Source organism: Fukomys damarensis, unplaced genomic scaffold (assembly GCF_012274545.1).
Source record: "Fukomys damarensis isolate Sample0158 unplaced genomic scaffold, DMR_v1.0_HiC HiC_scaffold_38, whole genome shotgun sequence".
Classification (NCBI taxonomy): Eukaryota; Metazoa; Chordata; class Mammalia; order Rodentia; family Bathyergidae; genus Fukomys; species Fukomys damarensis.
In genome coordinates, this window is record NW_022900950.1 from 25,429,304 (window position 1) to 25,449,865 (window position 20,562).

The 20,562-nt window shown below is 36.4% G+C and overlaps 2 protein-coding genes across 9 annotated transcripts in view; one reads left to right on the plus strand and one right to left on the minus strand.

Moving 5' to 3' along the window:
- Positions 1 to 3,533: 3,533 nt before the first annotated feature.
- LOC104868862 lies at positions 3,534 to 5,050 on the minus strand. Its single transcript, XM_010633853.2, has 2 exons — positions 4,700 to 5,050; positions 3,534 to 4,024 (listed from the first exon to the last, which is right to left on the minus strand). Exons 1-2 carry the CDS (start codon positions 5,048 to 5,050, stop codon positions 3,644 to 3,646), a joined length of 732 nt encoding a protein of 243 aa, XP_010632155.1. The 3' UTR covers positions 3,534 to 3,643.
- Positions 4,628 to 20,562, plus strand: part of Ift88 (intraflagellar transport 88) — a 141,551-nt gene continuing 125,616 nt past the window's right edge. For 7 of the 8 annotated variants that reach the window (XM_010633795.2, XM_033759938.1, XM_010633792.2 and 4 more), the window contains exons 1-3: positions 4,700 to 4,779; positions 11,209 to 11,304; positions 18,302 to 18,364. In XM_010633795.2, the coding sequence (XP_010632097.1) occupies positions 11,215 to 11,304; positions 18,302 to 18,364 (153 nt within the window). In that variant the 5' untranslated portion in view covers positions 4,700 to 4,779; positions 11,209 to 11,214. Of the gene's footprint in view, positions 4,780 to 11,208; positions 11,305 to 18,301; positions 18,365 to 20,562 lie in introns of all 8 variants that reach the window. The other variant, XM_010633791.2, reaches the window with a different exon arrangement.

Genomic DNA, 20,562 nt, shown 5'->3' on the forward strand with positions numbered 1-20,562 from the left:
GGAGAATTTGACATATAGAAAATTGAGGCAAATAGGACTCCAACTAGCCATGAACCAAAAAAATCTACACCTAGACATATAATAATCAAGATTGGAAGAACAAAATACCACAAGCAGTTAGAGAAAAGAAACAAATCACATGCAAAGCTTTTCAACACAAACCCTCAAATCAAGGAGAGCCTGGAGTGAGGTATTTCAAGTTCTAAAAGAAAAAGAACCTCCAACCTATACTGATATATCCTGCAAAACCAACTTTCAAGATTGATGGGGAAATAAGATACTTCCAAGAATTTAAATGTGAAAGTTGAGACCAGAGAGCCAATGTTTAAGACTGACCCAAAAGGCAATATTGAGATAATTCAAAGTAATGTTGCAAGTCTCCATGTGAAGTTTATGAGGTTGGGCCTGAGGTCAGCCTTGGAGATTAGTAATATTTCCATCCACATTTGTATGAAAGTACAATGGAGAATGTGTGGCTCCTTGCCTAGCTCGTCGGGTCTTTCTTTAAAATCTCAGTGAAAGCTTTTGTAGCCCAACAATTCTGGCATACACATGCTAGTAAAACCAACAACACCTGGACAGTGCAAAAGTCTGCATTCAGAGGAAGCAGCAGTCAGGCCTCCTTTGGCATGACTGCAGTGGCTTCGAAGCGCCTGGATGGCTGAACCCTGGGGAACCAATCCCTTAGGTGACCCTTCTCAAGGGAACCCCAGGAACTCTGCTTAAATGAAAAGTTTATACTTTTGTACCCTTACACCTGTGATGGGTAGGGTCTTGCTGATTCCTTAGATGTCCTCAAAGAATTTTTCTTCTAATTCCTGTACAAGGTACTTGATTTCTTTTTAATGGTGCCAATCTCTTTTGCACCCATACTCCCTTTGGCCCCAATTTTACATATCCTTCCTTTTGAGGCAAAATTTAAGTTTTTCAAATTGTTCTGCTCTGCTTTATACGCCTTTATACTCTTGGTATAAATCTAGCTAAAAGTGACCAACTGTGCTCATGCCACAGCCTGTACAATGGGCTTCCTTGAAATTTTCTCCACCAGATCAATCAATCCATTGGCCTGAATCTCAAGTCTCCTAGAAAGTCTTGAGACATGAGCAAAATGAAGACTTGAAAAAGAAAAAGCAAAACAGAGTGTAGCACCTGCACCTCTAGTTCAATTGGCAATGGAGTCTTTGTTCCAATTCAAACTTCCTAAGCCTGGCCTTTACTGTTAACATTGCTATCAGCATTTTGGCTTTCTGAGCTCTGGCTAGACTCACCCATCAAGCTTTGTGTATAGCATTCAAAGTCTTTTTTCAACCTGCATCTCCAAACCTTTCTAAACTTCCACAAAGCAAAGGCTTTTAAACAACATGGCCAAGTACAACTGCAGCTATAGTCCCACTTCTCTGGTACACATTTTCTGTATAAGTCAGCTTTCCTATTTCTGAGACATAATATCCAACACTCAATTTAAAAGGGAGGTGATCAAAATTCCAGCGGCATGTCTCACAGAACTAGAGAAAACAATCCAAAAATTCATTTGGAACCAGAAGAGACCTAGAATAGCAAAGGCAATTCTAGGCAACAAAGGCAAGGCAGTGGGTATCACAGTCCCCAACTTGAAACTATACTACAAAGCTACAGTGATAAAACAGCATGGTTCTGGCAAAAAAAAAGAGACCCGAGAATTAATGGAACAGATTAGAAAATGCAGAAGTAACTTCAGACATATTCAGCCACCTTATCTTTGACAAAGGAGCCAAATACCCTCACTGGAGGAAAGATAGCCTCTTTAATAAATGGTGCTGGAGGCTGGGGATTTAGCTCAGTGGTTCAGTGGCCTGACTTGCAAGCGCAAGGACCCGAGTTCAATCCCCGGTACCAAAAACAAAACAAAAAAAATAAATGGTGATGGAAGAACTAGGTTTCAACTTGCTGAGATTAAAACTAGACCCATGTCTTTCACTATGCACTAAACTAAAATCAAAATGGATCAAAGATCTAAATATTAAAACAAACACTAAACCTGATGGGAGACAGATTAAGTAGAACTTTTGAAGAACTAGTGTATGAAAAGACTTTATGAATAAAACCTGTCACGTGAGAACTAGCACAAAGAACCAATAACTGGGATCTCACATTACTAAAAAGCTTTTGCATTGAAAGAAATACCACTAACAGAGCTAAGAGACAACCTATAATGTGGGAAAAATTTTACCAGCTGTTCTAAGAGAAAGGTCTACTATCTAGACTACATAAAGAAATAAAAAAAAAACAGACTCCCCAAATTTAAAGACCCAATCCAAAAATAGGCATCTGAAATGAACAAACATTTTTCAGACAAAGAAGTAAAAGTAGCAAATAAACATATGAAAAAAATGTTCAACATCACTGGTCATTCATGAGATGCAAATGAAAGAAACGCTGAGATTCCATGTCACTCCAGAAAGAATGGCCGCTGTGAAGAAATCAACCAATAACAAATGCTGGCAGGGTTGTGGGGAAAAGGAATCCTTCTCCACTGTTGGTGGAAGTGTAGACTAATGTGAAGCAGTGAGGAAAATTAGGAAGTTAAGGTAACAAAATATGCAGAGAATATGGCTACCTAGCCTCTCTAGGTTGCAGAGACAGAGGGAAGAACAATTGGAGGAATATAGGGTTCTGTAGAACTACTGATGAATATCAGACAGCTGAAACCTTTAAGAACACTCACACTAAAACCATAACAGCATCAACCTCATGTAGAAAACCAGATTGAACATGTCCGTGCTTCACGACATTCCTGCTGAATAAATGTCCCTGGGCTGGTTCTCATTTGTTCCCAGCTGCCAGCCACAGCAGATGAGCTGGTAGGTAGTGAATGAACATGGGTGCTCTAACTCTTTCCATGCCCTCAGTTTGGAGTGCTGGCCACTCCTTGGGCCAGCATTCTGGAATATTACATTTAAAGACACTCTTCATGCTCATTTAGAATCTATAAACATTGTGATCTAAATTTTTACTATTGGTTCCTTAATGGACTAATAGTAAATATCAATGAAGATGAATACAATGGAAGTTGTTGCCTCTTTACTACTGACCTGGGTGATTTATAATTAAGTAGAATACATTCACAGTTCATTTTGACTGAAAACACAGAAACCACATTTTTTTAGTGTCATCACCATTGCCAAGAAGAAACCCAACGTCATAACATGTTTTTCCTAGATTGTATTAAGAAATTAATGTAGCTTAATCATACTTATCTTCTAGACTAACAAGTGATATGAAAAGGGAATCATTTTTCTTTGAAATTTACAAGTATGATTTGCATATACATGATTTTGAGATAATTTAATATTCTAACTTCAAGATACAACTATATTCTAATACCATTATTTTAAATATAAAGAAACGGATTCTTATGAGACGAAATAATCCACAAACCATGAAGTTGGTTTTTCCTTTTTCTTTTCTTTTTTTTTTCTGCTTAAACAAATATGCAACATAACGCTTCAACAAGTAAGGCAAATGCCATAAACACAAAAGCTGAAGTTGGCAGTATACCCCATTAGAACCCAGGCGAGGTGAATTAGACAGAAGTGGCAGCCATTCTAATTAAATAATCGGGTAACATCACGACTAGTTGATTTGTATTACCAGAAGTGTCCATTTAAGTTTCTCCTTTTCTGATGCTCAGAGGTCCCACATTGTCTCCAGTCTCTTCGTCGTGTTTTGTGTGAGATCCATCGCAGAGTGGGAACTTTTGGGACCTCCAAGAACGGCAGTACACAGCTTTTATCTCCTCCATGTCAAAGGCGTGTACTGCCTTGGGGTTGTCTTTCTGGATGTGAAGTTTCACCATAGATTTACTGCGATGATCTTTAACACAGAATCTTTTGTAAGCTAGGTATCCAGTTGCAGCTGTCCCAGCCACGATGGTGACTGCTGCAATCCATTCACCTCGCACGTTGGAACTGGAAGTCAGACCCAAGGCGCCACCGCTTGCAAATGGCCTCGCGCAGACGGCGGGAGTCAAGATACGAAAAGCATCCTAAGGGCACCGACTCAGGATTGCTACTCAACACACTTAATTTTAAAAACTCATTAATCATTGTTGTCGTTAGACTTCTTGTCTATTCCCACAATTTGCCTGTAAACCTACGACAAAATTTAACGAGAAATGAAATAATTATGACTTTCATCTTCGTTCGCATTATATTTATTAAGCTTTACAATGACCCAGGTTCTAGTAGCTTGGGATACAACGATTCTCCCGAGGCCCTCACACTTTTCCTGGAGAAAACAGACATGTTTAAAAGCACAAAAGAGGTATGCACTGGGTAGAGTTAGGACGCAAAATGTGGGGCCGTAACTTCCTAAAAAGTGTCATCTCAGAATAGCTTCATAGGATGATGAATGAAATTATTTTTAGTGGTTACATAGAACACAAGCTCCCGTCAAGAGGTTAGCAAGATAAGTGCGATGGCTCTGAGAGATCTCCTGTTTCACAGTAACTCCAGTATCAACCTTCGGTTGTCAGCTTCCGGAGCTCTCAAGGAGTGGGCTCCCCTCCTGCCCTTCACACTCCTTGGATACCGCCCCCACCCCCTTTCCGCCACACCCCCGAAGGCATCCGAACTTCCGGCCCCACCCGCCCCCGCGCGGTGGACTGTGGGAGCGGCTTCCTTAGATTCCGCTTGGCAACGGCTCAGCGGGGCGCTCTGGCCTGTGGATTTTCTGTACCACACCAACCCCGGGTCTGCCCTGGGCTCGACTCGCGGTCACCCCCGCTCCCCTCAGCTCGAGGTAGGAGAGGGGCTCGGGGCCGGGTCGGAGGGCCTCGGGGATCCTCGCGGCTGTGTCCGAGCCCGCCCCGTTGTGGGCCCCCTTCTTCCCGCCGCACGGGGTGGGAGGCCGCGGAGGGACTCTGCCAGCCCTCGCCCCTTTCTCTCCCACCAGCAGCTGCAGGGGGGCCAGGTGGTGCCCACGTCTGTCTCGCAGACGCGGACGTTGGTTGGCACTCTTTGGTTCCTTCCCTGGCTCGCAGCGTTCCAGTTCCCACTAAAGGGATGGGCATTGAGGTTCTGCTTAAAATAGTCGCCCCGGATCGTAGTCTTACCTTAAAAAGGAGTTCCAAATTCTTAAGAGACCCTTGCAGCAGCTGCTAAATATCACAGCAGATAAAGCGACCAATCCTCTTCGATTTTTATGTGGAGACAAGCCTTTGAAATTGCCTAATAAAAGGTGAAAGTACACAAAAGAATGCATAAAGCACATTTTTAGTCGTACGAAGATTTTAAAAATTCCAGACACTAAGTAGTGTTCCCCACCCCCTCCCCAGAGATTGATTCCAGAACACACATAACTCTCCCTCACGGATACCAAAATTTAGGATGCTGAAGTCTCCTATAAAGTGATATAGTATTTGCATATGACCTATGCAATCCTCTCAGATACTTTAAATAATCTCTAGAATACTTATAATAATCAACACAATGTAAATGCTCTTTAAATAATTGGACACAGAATTAGGAAATAATGACAAGAAATAGTCTCTGTATGTCCAGTATGATGTGATTTTTCCCAAAAGATTTAATTTAAAATTTGCAGTTCGTTGAAGCCAAGCAAAGGGAGGGCCAATTGTACTAGTTTCCCAAGACTCTAAGCCTAAAATTCCCCTTTTTCTTTTACCAGGCTGATTCTCTGGTTGTGAGCTTTTAAGTAACTACAGTAGGCATGTTGGAAGTAGATTCTCCATCAAAGAAGAGCATAGTAAAAAAACTTTTAACACTTAAAAATTTTATCAATACATATTTAATTTACACTGATGTGACATTATCCCCAAATTATTTCAGTATTAGGAGCTTGTTATGTATATAAGATGATTTTGAAATTGCTTGGAGAAGCTAGAAACTGAGTTACAGTATTTGTTCTACCACCCATGATTGTTAACCATGGGTAATTCCCTTCACCTTTGTTGAACTTGCTTATCTTTAAAATTAGTATTTTCTACTATATGTCTTTTCAGTTAAAGTCTCTTCCAGGTATAGTTTTTTTTTCAATCCTGTTGCAATCAAGCAGAAAGGATCTTATATTTTAAAAGTTGCTTGTTTTTATGACTTTTGTGTAAGCTAGACATTTAAATAAGGCTCATAATCAAAGTCTTTAACATAGAGATTCTCATGGTGTGGTACAGAGACCAGCAACGTCACCATCTGTGGAACTTGTTAGAAACCCATATTTTAAAGGAAAAATAGAGTGATCTCTCCTGCTCAAGATTTACAGATCAGAAACACTGGTGGCAAGGAGCAGCAACCTGAATTTAACAAGCCCTTAGGTGTCTGATTCATGCTAAAGTTTGACAAACACTGGTTTAAGTCACTAGTCTCCTCTTCTCTGCAGAATATATATTTGTAGACCGCCTAGCACATTCCTGAAAGCTCAGGTAGCACTGAATTCCTTATATACTGTTTTTTTCCTTACATGTATCTATCTATGATAAAACTTACATCAGACACTGTAAGAGATTAACAATAAATAATAAAATAGAACAATTATAACAATGAAATATAATAAAAGTTACAGAAATATGTCTCTCAGAAAACATTATTATATTCACCCTTGTTTAATGATGTGACTTAATACTTAAAGGAAACATTTGTGTCTTCTTATTGGCATGTCTGAATTTCTGGCATCACTGTTCTACAATTTGAGGCCATTAATAGGTAAAATAATGGTTCCTTGAATACAAACACTGTGATACTGCCACAGTTGACCTGATAACCAGGATGGCCACTTACAGGGCATGGATATGCTGGACAGAGGGATGATTCATAGCTTATGTAGAATACAACAGAACTATATTATATTTTATCATGCTACTCAGAATATATGTAATTTTAAACTTCCAAATTGTTTATTTATGGAATTTTCCATTTATTATTTTGGATTGTGGTTAACCACAGGTAGCTGAAACCACAGTGTGAAATCATGGCTAAAGGAGTCTCTTGTATTGTCTGAGTTAAAATTTTTAAAGTAAAATACTTTACACATCTCCTGCCAATGACTTAATACCTTTTGAAAGTATTTCTGACTGACCATTTCTATATGACATTTGGTGCCAACTTAGAATGGATCAAATTACCTAATTGTAAGAGCTAAAATCATAAAACTCTTAGAAAAAAGTGTACATTTTCTTAACCTTGGTTTAGGCAATTTTTTCTTAGATATAACACCATGAGTATAAGCCACCAAAGAAAAAACAAATTATATATCATCAAAATTAAAAACTTTAGACTTTGAAAGAATACTATTAAGAAGGTGAAAAGACTGCACAGAATGGAAGAAAATAAGTGTGTAAATATATATATATGATAAATATATGTACATATATATATGTGTGTGTATATGAGATAAATTCTAATATCTGGGATAGTAAGGCTTTTTATAACCCGTATGAGACAACCCAACTTTAAAAAATGGGCAGAGAAGCTGGGTGTGGTGGTGGATGCCTGTAAGCACTCTGGGAGGCAGAGGCAAGAGGATTGCAAGTTTGAGCCCACCCTGGCTAGGGAATTTAGTGACTTTGTCTCCAAAAAACAAAACAAAACAAAATGGAGGGGGTGGGTATATAGCTCAATGCTAAGAACTTGGATTCAATTTCCAGTACCACAAAAAGAAAAAGAAAAGCAAAAAACTAGGGCAAAGAAAATGAACAGCTACTTCTCCAAAGAGACACACAAATGGCAAATAAGCATATGAAAAGATGCTCAACATCACTAGTCATCAGAAAAATGAAAATCAGCATCACACTGAAATAATCCACACCCATTAGAGTACTCACTCATAAAGAGGGACATGCTGGGGATTTAGCTCAGTGGCACCACTCCTGCCTCGAAAGTGCAAGGTCCTGTGCTTTATCAGAGCTACATTTAATGATATTACTCTAGAATGTTCTCTTTCCAGATGATGATTAAGATGCTAATAAAAAAAATGGTGCCAGGTACCACAACAGCAACAGAACTTTGCTGTTGTCTGGATATTATTCTTTTCTTTGTTTTTTTTTTTTAATGGAATGTGCTGAATGTCTATAATTTTGTTCAGATGACTGCAGAACCTAGAAAAGCTGTTGCTGCTATCGATGCATAACATACTGCTATTATTAGTCTTTTTATATAAATATAAATATTTATATGCATATATATAAATTGAATTTTGGGAAACTTTAACGGTGCTACCAGCTTTGGAAAAAGTCATCCCAATTTACTGTATTGAGCTGGCATTGTACAGAAATGGACAGACATATTGGTCTAGAAATGTTAATTCTTATTTTTATTTTTTATTTTTTTTCCATGTGTACAGGGGTGACACATCGTACTAAATATGTAAGGTCATATCTACGTGGGTTTGATTACAGAAACTAATAAAGTATTCTCTAAATAATGAAAAAAAGAATAAGATAAGACTATAAGAGCAAGAAGCAATTTAAATATGTTCGGGGACCATTTTCATCTCCAGAATTAAGGATTATTTTAATGTTACATCATTGCCTTTTCTCTTTTACTTTCCTTTTTAGTTTTATTTTAGGATTCCCTATTTTTAATGTTCACACAGAGATTTCTTTAACTGAAATACCAAATAGTTTCTTTGGTGTGAAAAACTATAATAGTACACAGGATCCTAATGAGATAATTAATAATGTGAAATAGGAAGAAAAGGGCTAAAGGTGTAGGGAAAGTGGGAAGGGTGGGGCAAAGGTAATAAGGGAGAGGAAAAAATATGAGAAACTGAAAAAATGGAAATAAAATGTTTGTAAATGAGGAGGGGAGGAGGGGGTGAAGGGAGAGCAGGGACAAGGGGAAAAAATGAGAATCAAGACCTATTATGTAAAGGTACAGGATCCCAATGATGAATGTAACTGTATTGTATACCTAGATTGTACCAATAAACTCAATAAAAAGAAAAAAAATAAAGAAAGTGCAAGGTCCTAAGTTTGATACCCGGTACCGCAAAAAAAGAAAAAAAAAAAAAGAGAGAGAGAGAGAGAGAAAATAACAAGTGCTAACTAGAACATGGACAAATTAGAAGCTTCATACATTGCTGACAGGATGTAAAATATTGCACCACTTGGGAAAATAATCTGGCAGCTCTTCCAGAAAGTATAGAGTTACCATATAAGCCAGCAATTCCATTACTAGGTGTGTACCCAAAGAACTAAAAATAATGCATACAAAAACTTGCACACATTTTTATAGAAGTGTTACTTGTAAAACTCAGAAAAGTAGAGCCAGCCCAAACGTCCATTAACTAATAAATAGATGAAGCAAAATGTTGCTGAGTTGTTATTCAGCTATAAAAACAAATGCAGTCCTGATATATACACCATCATGAAAGAACCTTGGAAACATGCTAAATGATAGAGGCCAAACACAAGAGGCCACCTAGAATATGATTTCATGTGTGTGAAATGTCCAGAGCTGGCAAATCATAAAGGCAGAAATTAGGTTAGTAGGAGCCAGGGACTAAGTAGAAATGGAAAAGTGACCGCTAAGGACCTCAAGTCTGTTTATGGATGAGGAAATTGTTCTGGAGTTAGACCATGATGGTTGCACACTCTATGTGAATCTGCTAATAGGGAGAATTTGATAGAATGTGAATCATGTCTCAAAAAAGTAATAACTTTATTAGCGCATATATATCATTACCTTTTAAAGGTTCTGAGAAACCACATATATTTGGTATTATGATTATTGGTATAATGAAATTTTCTCAATTTACTGGTACATCTAAAATGGTACAGGCTTTAAAGAACAAAGTATGTAGTTCAAAACTACTTTTTTTTTCTAGCTAACTAGCCTTCTCCCACCTCTCATCCCCCAAATTGCCTAAAATACTGACTGGATTTGAATGACACTTCTGGGACTCCTTCCCAGATTCTCAAGTAATGCATATTAAATATAGTTCAATATTTTTTACAGTTTTTCTTTTGAAATAAAATTTACAAAGAAAAGCAGAAATCTTAAGTATACATTTTTTGAATTTTCACACATGTGCGCTTATGTGACCTAAACTCATCAAGATAGTAGAACAGTTATCATCACCCCAGAAAATTCTCATGCCCTTTTTCATTTGACCTTGACTAGATTCAAGAAACAACCACTGTTCTGATTGCTTTCTATCATAGATTATTTTTGCCTTTTCTAGAACTTCATAGAAATGCAACAGTGTATAATGTACTGTTTTATGTGAGGCTTCTGTTACTCCTCATAGTTAAGACTATTCGTATTACATATGTCATTAGTGCATTCTTTTTTATCACCAGATAGTGTAAACAACAATTCAGTGTATAAATAACTAACATTTTTGTCCATCTTCTGATTTTGGGGTTTATGGTCTGCTTCTAATTTTAGGGTTTATGAATAAAGCTGGTATAAACACTGTTACACAAATCTTTATAAACATATTTTTATTCCTCAGAAAAATACTGTGGAGTAGAACTTCTGTGTCAAAAAGCGTTAATTTTATGAAACTACCAGATCTTTTCCCAAAATTGTTCCATTTTGCACTCCACCAGCAGTGTATAAGTATTCTAACTGCCTTGTATCTTTGCTGACATTATGTTTTTTGTTTGTTTGTTTTGTTTTTTGAGACAGGGTCTCACTATGTGGTTGAGACTGACCTGGAGCTCACTATGTAGCCTAGGCTGGCCTGGAACTCACAGCAATCCTCCCGCCTCAGCCTCCTGAGTGCTGGGATTACAGGCGTGTGCCACCATGCCTGGCCTTTGCTGACATTATGTGTTGTTGGTCTTTTTAATTTTAGCCATAATGATGGGAGTGTACTGTTTTTTCCTTGCATTTTTACTGACTATTACATATGTTTCCTTAGCACTTGATACTAAACTTCATGAAAATCATGATAACCAGTTGTACCCTTCTTTCAGTACATGTTACCTTTCTTTCAGTATAGAAGACATAGACTGAATATGAAATAATGGCACTAGTGGATGTTTTGATATTTAATTTTGGGAATTTGAAAAAAATTAAAGCCATAAAAACATACTCAGTTTGACCAGAAAGATTGTTAGTTATTTTTTTTAATAAGGAATTATTTCTAGGGACTGGAGTGTAGTTCAGTAGTATGCTTAGCAAGTATAAGGTCTTTGATTAAATCCCCAACACTAAAGAAAATAAGAATTATTTCTTATGTGGTATTCACACTGCTGATTTTTCATAGGTACAAATGATGCAAAATGTGCACCTGGCTCCAGAGAGTGATGAAGATGATCTTTATTCTGGATATAATGACTACAACCCAACCTATGATACCGAGGTAAAAAAAAAAAAATTATAGTTGTTTTTTTCCTTGATATTTTTTTTGGTCAATGAGCTCAGCTGATTCATGAAGACTAGATTTGATGGTTCTTTGCTTTTTTATGCTTAAGATTAAATAAGCTGATTCAGAAGCCTAGAAAATTACTATTAGTGAAGACTCTAATCAGCAGTAGCAATGCAGGTGTATGAAAGATCAGGCGAAAGGGTATGTTACTGTATTAAGATGAGTTGTATACTTGAATTCTTCAGCGCGGACTATATGAATGTGTAAGATAAAGACTTAGCTCATCAAAGAATTTCTAATGCTGGGTTGTTAGTGCTCTGAGTTTGAAATACCATGGAATTATTTTTCTTCTACCTAAGTTATGTAAGTATTTTATAGAAAAAATAGGAAATAGAGGTATGAGTATAAAAAAAGTCGAACTTGTAGAAACCATCACTACTCAGAGGTAACCATTAACTCAGTGCTTATTGTGGCGTGTGTCTAAATATCCCCCTAAGGCCTCATAATGTCATAGGTGGGGCTTTTCAGAGGTGACTGAATATAGTGTTTGTGATGCTGGATTTAAGGGTTTGTGATCACTAAATTAGTCCTCTGTGTGGTTTGATATAGTTCTGGAAGGGGATAATGGGAAGGCCCATCCTGCTGTGAGTGCTCCCCATCCTAAGGGTGATCTGATTTTGCTCCTCCATAAAGGTTCCATTTATGTCACCAAATATCTATGTTCTTAATATTTAATGGACTAGTAATTTCAAATTGTTACTAAGACAAATTTGAATATTTTAGATCTGTTTCTATCTCCTGAAAGTTTTAGTTTCTTAATTGTTAAAAAAAGCAAAGTAAAAGAAGAAGTTTAAATTAGCATGAGAAAAAGTAAGAATGAAGGATGTGTTTGTTAATGTATTTACAAGTATATAAGAAACAGATACTAGTATTTGTAGGACTTTTGGAAATCTCATTCTATTCTAGAGTCTTTCATTTGGCTTTTAGTAATTTTTGAAGTGTGTTTTTCTCTAAAATAAAGCAGTGATCTGTGGATTTGAGACCTATAAAGCAAACAAGAAAGAAAACAGAACCATTCACTTACTCTATATTAAATAAAAATCTAGGTGATACCAATTATTAACAAAATTTAAAAGATGTAGATCATTAGAAGAAAGTAGAAATGAAATAACAGATCCTGTCATCAGAGATCACCTACATTGGATGTATAACCTGATATTTTGCTGTATTCTCTTGTCTTTTAATATACATAGGTCCTTTCTATATATATAAACATACACATGCAGATATGATATGCAGTCTTCTTTCTAAAATTTGCATTATAGCATAAGCATTTTCTGAAATTAGCATAAATTAATAAAACCATTTGTGATGGATAAGCTTGGTTGTGCAACTTGATTGGCTTGGGAGCCATCCAGGAGATTGGTGGAGCACACTTCTGGTTGTGTATGTGTAAGTATTCAAGATGTGACCTTGGATACTATCTGATCCCTGGCCCTTTCTCTCTGGTATTGTTCCCCTCTTCTCTTTCCTAGTCACCATGAAGTAAGCAGCTTTTCTCCACCACACCCTTCCACCAGGATGTTTCTACCTTGGAGCCAGCTGACCATGGACTGAAACCTCTAAAACAGCCAAAATAAATCTGTAGTCCATTAAGTTGTGGGAGTTGAATATTTTGTCCCTTTAATGAGAAAGCAGATCATACACAATTGAACCCTCTCTGTTCTCCCAGTTGTAAAAGTAATTCATGCTTACTGTTGAAAACAAACTTGGCGTCACTCAGAAATAACTCCTGTTAATATTTTTGTCTTTCTTTTGTGTATTCTATACTTTTCTTTTTTTTAAACCATATTTAGGATTGAACTAGCATTTGCTATTCTATTTTACATTGAACTATATAAGCAGTGTCTTATGATACTAAATATTTTTAAAAATATGATTTAATGGCTACATAATGCTGCAATATGTCATTTGGAAGTATTTTCTCATCATAGATTATTTTATTGTAATTTTCTGCAATTGTAGAAACTGCAATAAACAATTTTTGCATGAATAGTTTTTATATTTTGATTAAACATTTTTAAGATAAGAATCCCAGGGTGAAATTAATGGATCATGAAGATGATCATTTTTAAAGCACCTAAGAAACCTCCTACCATCTAAGGTTGTCACAGTGTGATTTTATGACTTAATTTGAAGCAATATATGATATTAGATCCAAAAATAAATTACATGATTTATGCTTGGTTTTCTTTTATCATAATTAGCTGTAATAATGTTCTATGTATGATTTAATTACTTGAAACTATTGGTTCAGATATTCATAGAATATGAACTTTGTTAACCAAGGCATGAAGAAAAATTCACAAGAAGTTGTGTTTGGAGTTTGAAATTAGAGAATTTATTGACCATGCTTTTTAGTTTGTTGTTTAGTTACCACTGATTGAGCTGATTAATGAAATTTTACTATAGCTTAGAATCTTAGAGCACATCCTTTTGCCAAAACATTTGCCAAAGTAGAAATACTGTATAGTCACTTATCCTGGAGGTTGCCTTTGGCTTTATATTTCAAATGAAACTTCCCAGTTTTTATTGCTGAGAATTTTATACTTATTTAATTTTATGTAGTTCATGTGAAAGATAAAGTAAAAGTTAAAGAATGCTTGTGTATAATAGTCATGTTTAAAAGTGCACTGAATTAACATCCTAGTTATTTGAACATTTTATTTTCATTATCTTCAGACTTTAAAAAGTTAATTGATAGTTACTATTTTATATGTATTATTTATTTTATAATACTTGACAAGCGTTTGGTCCATTTCCTATTTCTGTAACAATACCTGAAGCTGTGCAATGCATAAAGAAAAGGCATTCACTAAACTCATAGTGTGGGAGGCTAACAGTCCAAAATCAGGCCACTCTACCCATTCATCCTCTGGTGAGGGCTCCTTGGCTATGTCCTGGCATGGCACATGGCATCATGATAGGGGTTCTTATGAACTCCCTCACAGATGATAATGGTGAGACAAGAAGCCAAGAGAGTGTAGAGGAGGCAGTTTTGCTCTTCTTTAACAACCCATTCCCTCATCAACTAACTCCAAAACACCAGCAATAATCCTTTCAAAGCACAGTGCCTCCAAGGACCTAATTGTCTCCCAGGACCACCAATTCTTTTTTTTTTCCCCCTTCAATGAGTTTATTGGTATATTTTAGGTATACAGTACAGTTACATTCATTATTGGGATCTTGTACCTTTACATGACAGGTTTTGGTTCTCATTTTTTTCCCCTTGTCCCTGCCCTCCCTTCACCCCCTCCTCCCCTCCCCATTTACAAACATTTTATTTCCATTTTTTCATTTTCTCCTATTTGTTTCATTTCCCTGATTACTTTCCCCTACCCTTCGCACTCTCCCTACACCTTTAGCCCTTTTCTTCCTATTTCACATTGTCAGTTATCTCATTAGGACCTTATGTACTATTATAGTTTGTTCACACAAGAGAAACTATTCAGTATTTACACATGTGACTTATTTATTTCACTTAGGAGTATGTCCTCAATAGGTATCCATTTTCCTATGAATGAATCTAATTTCTCATTCTTTATGGCTGAGTAGTATTCCATTTCATAGAAAAAACGACATCTTCTTTATCCAGTGTCCAACTGATGGGCAAATGGGCTGTTTCCAAGTTTTAGCTATTACAAACTGTGCTGCTATAAACATAGGTGCACGTATATCATTGTGATATGATTCTTTTGGAAAGATACCCAGCACAGGGATGGCTGGGTCAAATGGAACCTCTACTCCCAGCTCTTTGCGGTATCTCCATATTGATTTTCACAGTTGTTGCACTAGTCTGTACTCCCACCAACAATGGAGAAGGGTTCCTTTCTCCACACAACCCCGCCAACATTTGTTATTGAGTGATTTCTTGTTAGCAGCCATTCTTTGTGGGGTGAGGTGAAATCTCAGTGTTGTTTTCATTTGCATCTCTCGACTGACCAGTGATGTCCATCATTTTTTCATATATTTACTTGCTGCTTTTACTTCTTTGTCTGAGAAATGTCTGTTCATTTCAGATGCCCATTTTTGAATCAGGTCCTTATATTTGGGGGAGGGCTGATTGTTTTGAGTTCTTTATATATTCTAGATAATAGTTCTTTGAGGAGCAGTTGGTAAAAATTTTTTCCCACATTGTAGGGAAAGTTCTGTTGTTGGTTTCTTTTGCAGTTCAGAAGCTTTTTAATAAGATGAGATCCCAGTTGTTGATTCTTTGTGCTAGTTCCCGTGCTACAGAGCATTTGTTCATAGTCTTTTCCTATGCCAATGTCTTCAAGAGTTCTGCCTAACCTATCTTCCAGCAAGTTTAGTGTTTCTGTTTTAATATTTAGATCTTTAATTCACTTGGATTTTAGTTTAGTGCATGGTGTAAGATAAGGGTCTAGTTTTAATCTTTGGCAGGTTGAGATCCAGTTTTTCCAAAACCATTTATTGAAGAGTCTATCTTTGCTCCAGAGGGGATGCTCAGCTCCTTTGTCAAAGATGATGTAGCTGAGTACATCTGGATTTCTTTTTGTGTCTTCCAATCTGTTCCACTGATCCTCAGGTCTGTTTCTTTGCCAGTACCGTGCTGTTTTTATGACAATGGCTTTGTAATATAGTTTCAGATTGGGAATTGTTATACCCACTGCCATGTCTCTGTTGCCTAGGATGGCTTTTGCTATTCTAGGTCTCTTATGGTTGCAAATGAATTTTTGGATTCTTTTTTCTAGTTCTGTGAAATATAGTGTTGGAATTTCAATTGGCATTGCATTGAATCTGTATAGCAGTTTTGATAGTATGGCCATTTTCACTATGTTGATTCTTCCTACCCAGGAGCAGGGGATATCTTTCCATTTTCTTATATCCTCTTCGATCTCTTTTTTCAGAGTGTTGTAGTTTTCAGTGTAGAGGTCTTTTGCTTCTTTCGTTAGATTGATTCCTAGATACTTCATTTTTTTGCATGCTATTGTGAAAGGAATTGTTTCCCTAATTTCTCTCTCAGTGAGTCTGTTATTTGTGTACAAGAAGGCTATTGATTTTTGGGTGTTCACCTTATATCCAGCTACTCTGCTAAAAGTGTCAATTAAGTCTAGAAGTCTTTTGGTGGAGTTTTTTTGGGTCTTCAATGTAGAATATCATAGCATCAACAAATAATGACAGTTTAACTTCTTCCTTTCCTATCTTTATTGCTTTAATTTCTTTCTCTTCTCTAATTGCTATGGCTAATGTTACCAGAACTATATTGAAGAGGAGTGGTGATAGTGGGCATCCTTGTCTTGTTCCTGATTTTAACGTGAAGGTTTTCAGTTTTTGGCCATTTCATATGATGTTGGCTGTTGGTTTTTCATAGATAGCCTTTATTAAGTTGAGATATATACCATCTATTCCAATTTTTTGCAGGGTTTTTATCATGAATGGGTGTTGAATTTTGTCTAATACTTTTTCTGCATCTATCGAGAGGATCATATGGTTTTTGTCCTTGACTTTGTTAATATAGTGTGTTAGGTTTATTGACTTGCATATGTTGAATCATCCTTGCATGTCTGGAATAAATCCAACTTCGTCAGGATGTATCCTGATGTATCTTCTTGATGATCCTCTGTATTCTGTTTGCCAGTATCTTATTAAGGATTTTTGCATCTATATTTATTAAGGAGATTGGCCTGTGATTCTCTTTCTTACTTACAACTTTCCCTGGTTTGGAAATCAAAGTGATACTTGCTTCCAGGAATGAATTTGGAAGTATAGCTTCCCTTTCAATTTCATTGAAAAGTTTGAAGAGTAATGGCAGTAGTTCTTCTCCATTAGAAAATGGAAAGACATCCCTTGCTCCTGGGTAGGAGGAATCAATATGGTGAAAATGGCAATACTTCCAAAACTGCTATATAGATGCAATGCATTCCCAATTGAAATTCCAGCCACATATTTCACAGGGATTGGGAAAACAATCCTAAAATTTATTTGGAACAAGAAGAGACTAAAATAGCAAAAACAATTCTAGGCAAAAAAGACAAGGTAGGGGGTATCACAATCCCCAACTCCCAACTATACTACAAGGCTATTGTGATAAAACAGCATGGTACTGGCAAAGAAACAGGATCTGTGGAACAGATTAGAAGATGCAGAAACAATTCCAGATATACTTAGCCACCTTATATTTCTAAATTACTGCTTATCACTTAAGGAGGCAAGTAGGCCTGGACATTACATCTTTATCTTGAGGCCTGGTCTTCTTCAGATATGCTTCCAATGACAATTCTGATGTCTTTATTTTTTTCTGCTCACTTCCTTGACAGCCCAGTTCCTCTCTAACTGTATATTTATTTTTAATCTAACTTAGCTGCCTATAATATTTGGACTTGGTGGGCCTTCTGTTTGCCTAGATTAGTTCCAGTTTTTCTCATATTCTAACTCTATAGTGAGATGAAAAGATTTTTTCACTAGGGAAATTAGAGATAGACAAAAGAAAGTGTGTGCCTCCTTTCTTATAGAGAATGTGGCCTTTTCTGTCCTGCAGGTTTCTCAGGTAAATCTCAGCACATGGGAAAAGAGAGGAGGAAAAGACTGTAGAGATGGGGAGAAAAGGAGAGAGGAGAAATATGAATCTGTTTTCTTGCTGCATTAGCTATGAGGAAGAAAGAGGAAAAAAAAGGCCTTATCCTTATATACTTGATTTTTTAACCATGTGTTATGATACCACCCATTTCAATACTAGGTAAATACAATTCCTTTAAAAGTGACTAGCATAGTCAGTTCTCTTCCTTGGGGAGAAAAAAGTCTTGATATTTGGGGGTAGATTTTGAGGACAAGAATAATTGAGTCCCAACCCAGAAGTCAGTATTTGGGGTAAAATGAATTATAGAGGATCTTGAATATCAAACTGAAGTATTTAAACATTTTTTCCAATTCTTGCTTGATTTTGAATGTAAAATTTGGTTTTTCATTTTAGGAATTGGAGAATGACACAGGGTTTCAGCAAGCAGTAAGAACTAGTCATGGCAGAAGACCTCCAGTAAGTGAAATTGAAAAAAAAAATGTATAAACAACATAGTTTACCATTTTAACCATTTTAAGTGTCATTTCATTAGTGTTAAGTACATTCACAGTTGTGAAACAGACCTTCTGAACTCTTTCATCTTGTAAGCCTGAAACTCTGTACCCATTAGACAATAGCTCATGATCCTCAAGCCTCAGTAACCACCATTCTGCTTTGTGTTTCTGTGAACTTGGTATCATGGTACCTTTTATAAGTGTAATCACATAGCATTTATGTTCTTGTGACTGACTTATTCACTTAGTATAATATCCTCAAGTTTTATCTGTGTTGTAGCATGATACAGGATGTTCTCCTTTTTAAGGTTTCTTAAACCTTATGTGTGCACACGTGTTGTCTCTCCATCTGTCACTGGATGCTTCTCCATTTTTATTGTTCAGTTGTAGGAGTTTTTCATCTATTTTAGTCAATGTCTTTCAGATATATGATTTGCTAATATTTTCTCCCATTCTGTAGGGTGGGTTTTATTTTCTTATTTTTCATTAAGTTTGTTGGTACATTTTAGGTCTACAATACGATGGCATTCATCATTGGGAATTTGTATCTTTACGTGATGTACTTTGGTTCTTATTTTTTCCCCATTCTCCTGCCCTCACATCAAACCCTCCAAGTCTGTTTCACTATTTATGAAAACTTTGTTTCTGTTTTTTCATTTTCTCATATTTATTCCTTTCCCTTCCCCCTTCCACTTCCCCTTCCTCTTTGGATATTGTCTTCCTATTTCAGACTATCTATTATACATTTTGATCCTCATTTACACTTTCAGTTTCTTATACCATAGCAACTATTTGGTATTTACACATGTATGTCCTATTTATTTTAGTTAAGAGTATGACCTCAATGTGGATCTATATAGCTATAAATGTCTCCAGTTTTTCATTCTTTATGGCTGAGTAGTACCCCATTTTATTAAAAAAAAAAAGCCTATATCTTCTTTATCCACTTTCCAGTTGACAGGCAATTGGGCTGTATCCAAGATTTAGCTATTAAAAACTGTGCTCCTATAAACATGAGTGCAAATATATCACTATGGTATGATTCTTTTAATTCTATGTGGGAGATACCTAGCAGGGGAATAGCTGGGTCAATATAGCTGGAACCTCTAACCCTAGTTTTTTGAGGTCTCTCCATACTGATTTCCACAGTGGTTGCACCAGTCTATACACCAACAGTGGAGAAGGATTCCTTTTCCCCCAAAACCTCACCAGCATTTGTTACTGGTTTATTTCTTGATAGCAGCCATTCTTTCTGGAGTGAGATGGAATCTCAGCATTGTTTTCATTTGCATCTCATGAATGACCAGTTATTTGAATAGTTTTTCATATGTTTATTTTCTGTCTCTAATTCTTCATCTGAGGAATATCTATTCATTTCAGATGCCCATTTTTGGATTGAGTCTTTAAACTTTTGAAGGTCTGTTTTTTGTTTTGTTTTTTTTTTAGTTCTTTATATATTATAGACAGTAGTCCTGTGTCTGGTAAAATTTTTTTTCTCCCACATTGTGGGTTGTCTCTTTATTCTATTGGTGGTATTTCTTGCAATGCAAAAGGATTTTGATAAGATGAGATCCCAGTTTATTCTTTGTGCTAGTTCCCATGTGAATGAGATTTTGTTTATAAAGTTTTTTCATACACCAATGTTTTCAAGAGTTCTACTTAACCTATCTTCTATCAGGTTTAGTGTTTCTATTTTAATATCTAGATCTGTGTTCCATTTCAATTTTAGTTCAGTTAATGGTGAGAGATACAGGTCTACTTTTAATATTTGGCAGGTTGAAATCCAGTTCTTCCAGAACCATTTATTAAAGAGATTATCTTTCCTCCAGTGAGGCTGTTTGGCTCCTTTGTCAAATATAAGGTGGCTAAGTATATCTGGAATTGTTTCTGCATTTTCTAATCTGTTCCACAGATCCTGTTTCTTTGCCAGTACCATGCTGTTTTATCACAATAGCCTTGTAGTATAGTTGGGAGTTGGGGATTGTGATACCCCCTACCTTGTCTTTTTTGCCTAGAATTGTTTTTGCTATTTTAGTCTCTTCTTGTTCCAAATAAATTTTTGGATTGTTTTCTCAATCCCTGTGAAATATGTGGCTGGAATTTCAATTGGGAATGCATTGCATCTATATAGCAGTTTTGGAAGTATTGCCATTTTCACCA